The sequence below is a fragment of the Nannospalax galili genome, unplaced genomic scaffold, assembly GCF_000622305.1.
Source record: "Nannospalax galili isolate Female #2095 unplaced genomic scaffold, S.galili_v1.0 scaffold44, whole genome shotgun sequence".
Lineage (NCBI taxonomy): Eukaryota > Metazoa > Chordata > Mammalia > Rodentia > Spalacidae > Nannospalax > Nannospalax galili.
The window spans coordinates 1096668-1099242 of record NW_008355789.1 but is presented as its reverse complement, the minus strand read 5'-3'; the positions used below and the strand labels follow the sequence as shown (position 1 = coordinate 1099242).

The 2575-nt window shown below is 49.7% G+C and overlaps 1 protein-coding gene across 1 annotated transcript in view; it reads left to right on the top strand.

Moving 5' to 3' along the window:
• Positions 1-248: 248 nt before the first annotated feature.
• CUNH11orf16 (chromosome unknown C11orf16 homolog) overlaps positions 249-2575 on the top strand; it is an 8719-nt gene continuing 6392 nt past the window's right edge. The window contains exon 1 of the mRNA XM_029556307.1: positions 249-472. Coding sequence (XP_029412167.1) covers positions 312-472 — 161 coding nt within the window. The 5' untranslated portion in view covers positions 249-311. The remainder of the gene's footprint in view (positions 473-2575) is intronic.

Sequence of the window (2575 nt, the reverse complement as noted above, 5' to 3'; positions counted from 1 at the left end):
GGGGAAGGGGGAGGAGGAGGGGAGGAGAAAGGAAAAACCTGAATGTGCTGAGCTGCCAGGTGTTTCTATGGAGCTTGTCTGGGGGTGGGGGGCGTGTAACATGCTGTGAGCACAGCCTCTGAAAGAGGATTAAAGAGGCCTTTCTCAAAGTCCCCATCTTCCACTTTTCCAGCCCTCCCTAGCTCCTGAGCTGACATTCCTGTAGCAGATGCTCCAAAGAGGACAGCCCGGGAGTGTGCGGGAAGAGCGGAGAGCGCCCTCTGCTGGGCTGAGGCTGCAGCTCGGGTGATGCCTGGGCTTCTCCAAAGGCCATGCAGTCCTCTACCGACCCCTGGCTGCCCAAATACTGCAGTGTGGCCACAACCCTGAAGGCCCCTGACCCAGGCGGCGCTGCACCACCCTGGAACCTCTCCTTCACCTGTCCCTTTGCCCTGCAAGCACCGTGGCTGCCCGCACACTGCGTTCTCACCAGGTACCAGCCTCTGCCCCCTGCCCTTCCTCTTTCTTGTGTTCCTGGCTCTAGGTGGTGCCCCACGAGAGAAAGAACTTACTTCCTGGGGAGGCCGGAAGGGTTCTTTCTAACCTATGATCTGTGTGGGATCTAAATCTGTAGCCCCAGCTTGCAAGGTAATACAGTGACTTTCCTATTCATCTGGCTTTTTGTAGCAGAGTTGTGATTATCATAGTAGCTATGTGTGGAAGAAGGCAGGCAGAGATGACCAGAGGCTCCATGGCACACACTGAAAAATTAGGGTTCTGCAACCAGCCACTAAAGCAGGGTGTCCACATCCCCCCTCAGGTTGCCTCAGTATTCATCCCATGTGAGCTTCAGCTGTCACCAGGGTAGGGTGTGTGAAGCAAAGAATGGAGATCCTTCAGGAGTCCATGACACACAGGAGGAATAAGTGACACACAGGGCTGGCAAAGGCGCTTGAGGTCTCCGTTTCTGAGACCCACGTGGTGGACAGAAGAGAAAGTGATTCCCCAAAACTGTCCTCTGACCTCCACATACATCCCCTTTTCTCACACAAGAGAAAATTTAATTTTTTAAAACTTTTTTTATTATTTTTATTTTATGTGTATGAGTGTATTGCCTGCATGTATGTGAGTGCACCCGTGTCGTGCAATGCCGCGGAGGTCAGAAGAGGGCTTCAGATTCCCCTGGAACTGGAGTTAAGGACAGTTTGTAGCTGTCATGTGGGTGCTGGGAATTGAACCTGGGTCCTCTGCAAGAGCAGTCAGTGCTCTTAACTGCTGAGCCATCTCTCCAGTCCCAGTAAATTTAATTTTAAAAAATTAAAAACATATTTTATTATTTTTTATTTTATGTATATGTGTGTATTGCCTGCATATAAGTGCACTCGTGTCATGCAATGCCCTCAGAGGACAGAAGAGGCCGACGGATCCCCTGGAACTGGAGTTATGGAGAGTTGTTAGCTGCCATGTGGGTGCTGGGATTCGAACCTGAGTCTTCTGCAAGAAAAGTGTTCTGACCACTGAGCCATCTCTCCAGCCCCATAATTTAAAATTTTTTAAGAGGCTGGAGAGATTGCTCAGAGTTACTTCTCTTGCAGAGAACCTGGGTTCTGTTTCCAGTCCACATGGTGGCCCCAGCGCCCTCTTCTGCTCTCCCTGGTGTATGTACATACACGCAGGCAAAACACTTGTATACATAAAACAAAATTAAAATTTTAAAAATGCTTTAATTGACACATACTGTGCTACTTACATGCCAGGTGCTCTTTGCATATTATTGGCTGAGTGCTAACTGTGGTCCAAAAGTTAAGTACACAGCCAGACAGGCCTTCTTCACAAAGCCTGCATATGTGTAAGTGTACCCATGTCCTGCAATGCCCATGGAAGTCAGAAGAGGCCATTGGAATTCCCCTGGAACTGGAGTTATGGAAGGTTGTTAGCCACCACATGGGTGCTAGGCACCAAACCTGGATTCTCTGTGGGGGCAATCAGTGCTCTAACCACTGAGTCATCTCTCTAGCTCCTCAAGTTCTGGATTCATTTGTCTGGATCCCTTGTTCAAGGCTAATTTAAACATCTTTGTATACAGGCTTGCCCACAAAATGACTTCTTCAAAAACACAGACCCCTCATTCTGCAACGCCTCCAGGCCAGCGAGCCCTGCCCACTCGATTCCCTAGAACTGGCCTTTCCTTTCACTGCCCCTTAGTGCCTTCTTCAGCTTCTCCATGCTGCCCAGCTCCAGCATGTCTGCATCCCTCTGACCCCACAGTGCCAAGTGCCTTACAGCTTTGTCACTTACCTGCCTCATCCCGGAATCCTATGTCCCTCCCAGCTCCCTGTTCAAGCATGCCTAATTTCATTTTGGTTACCTTGAAACAATGTCCAGTTTAAAAACTAACAGTTCTCTCTATGGTCCTCACATTCTGCTCCTCTCAAAAGTTTACCTTATCTGGGGCTAGAGAGATGGCTCAGTGGTTAAGAGCTGATTGCTCTTGCAGAGGACCTGGGTTTGATTCCCAGCACCCACATGGCGGCTAGGAACTGTCCTTAACTCCAGTTCCAGGGGAATCCGAAGCCCTCTTCTGACCTCCCAGGCA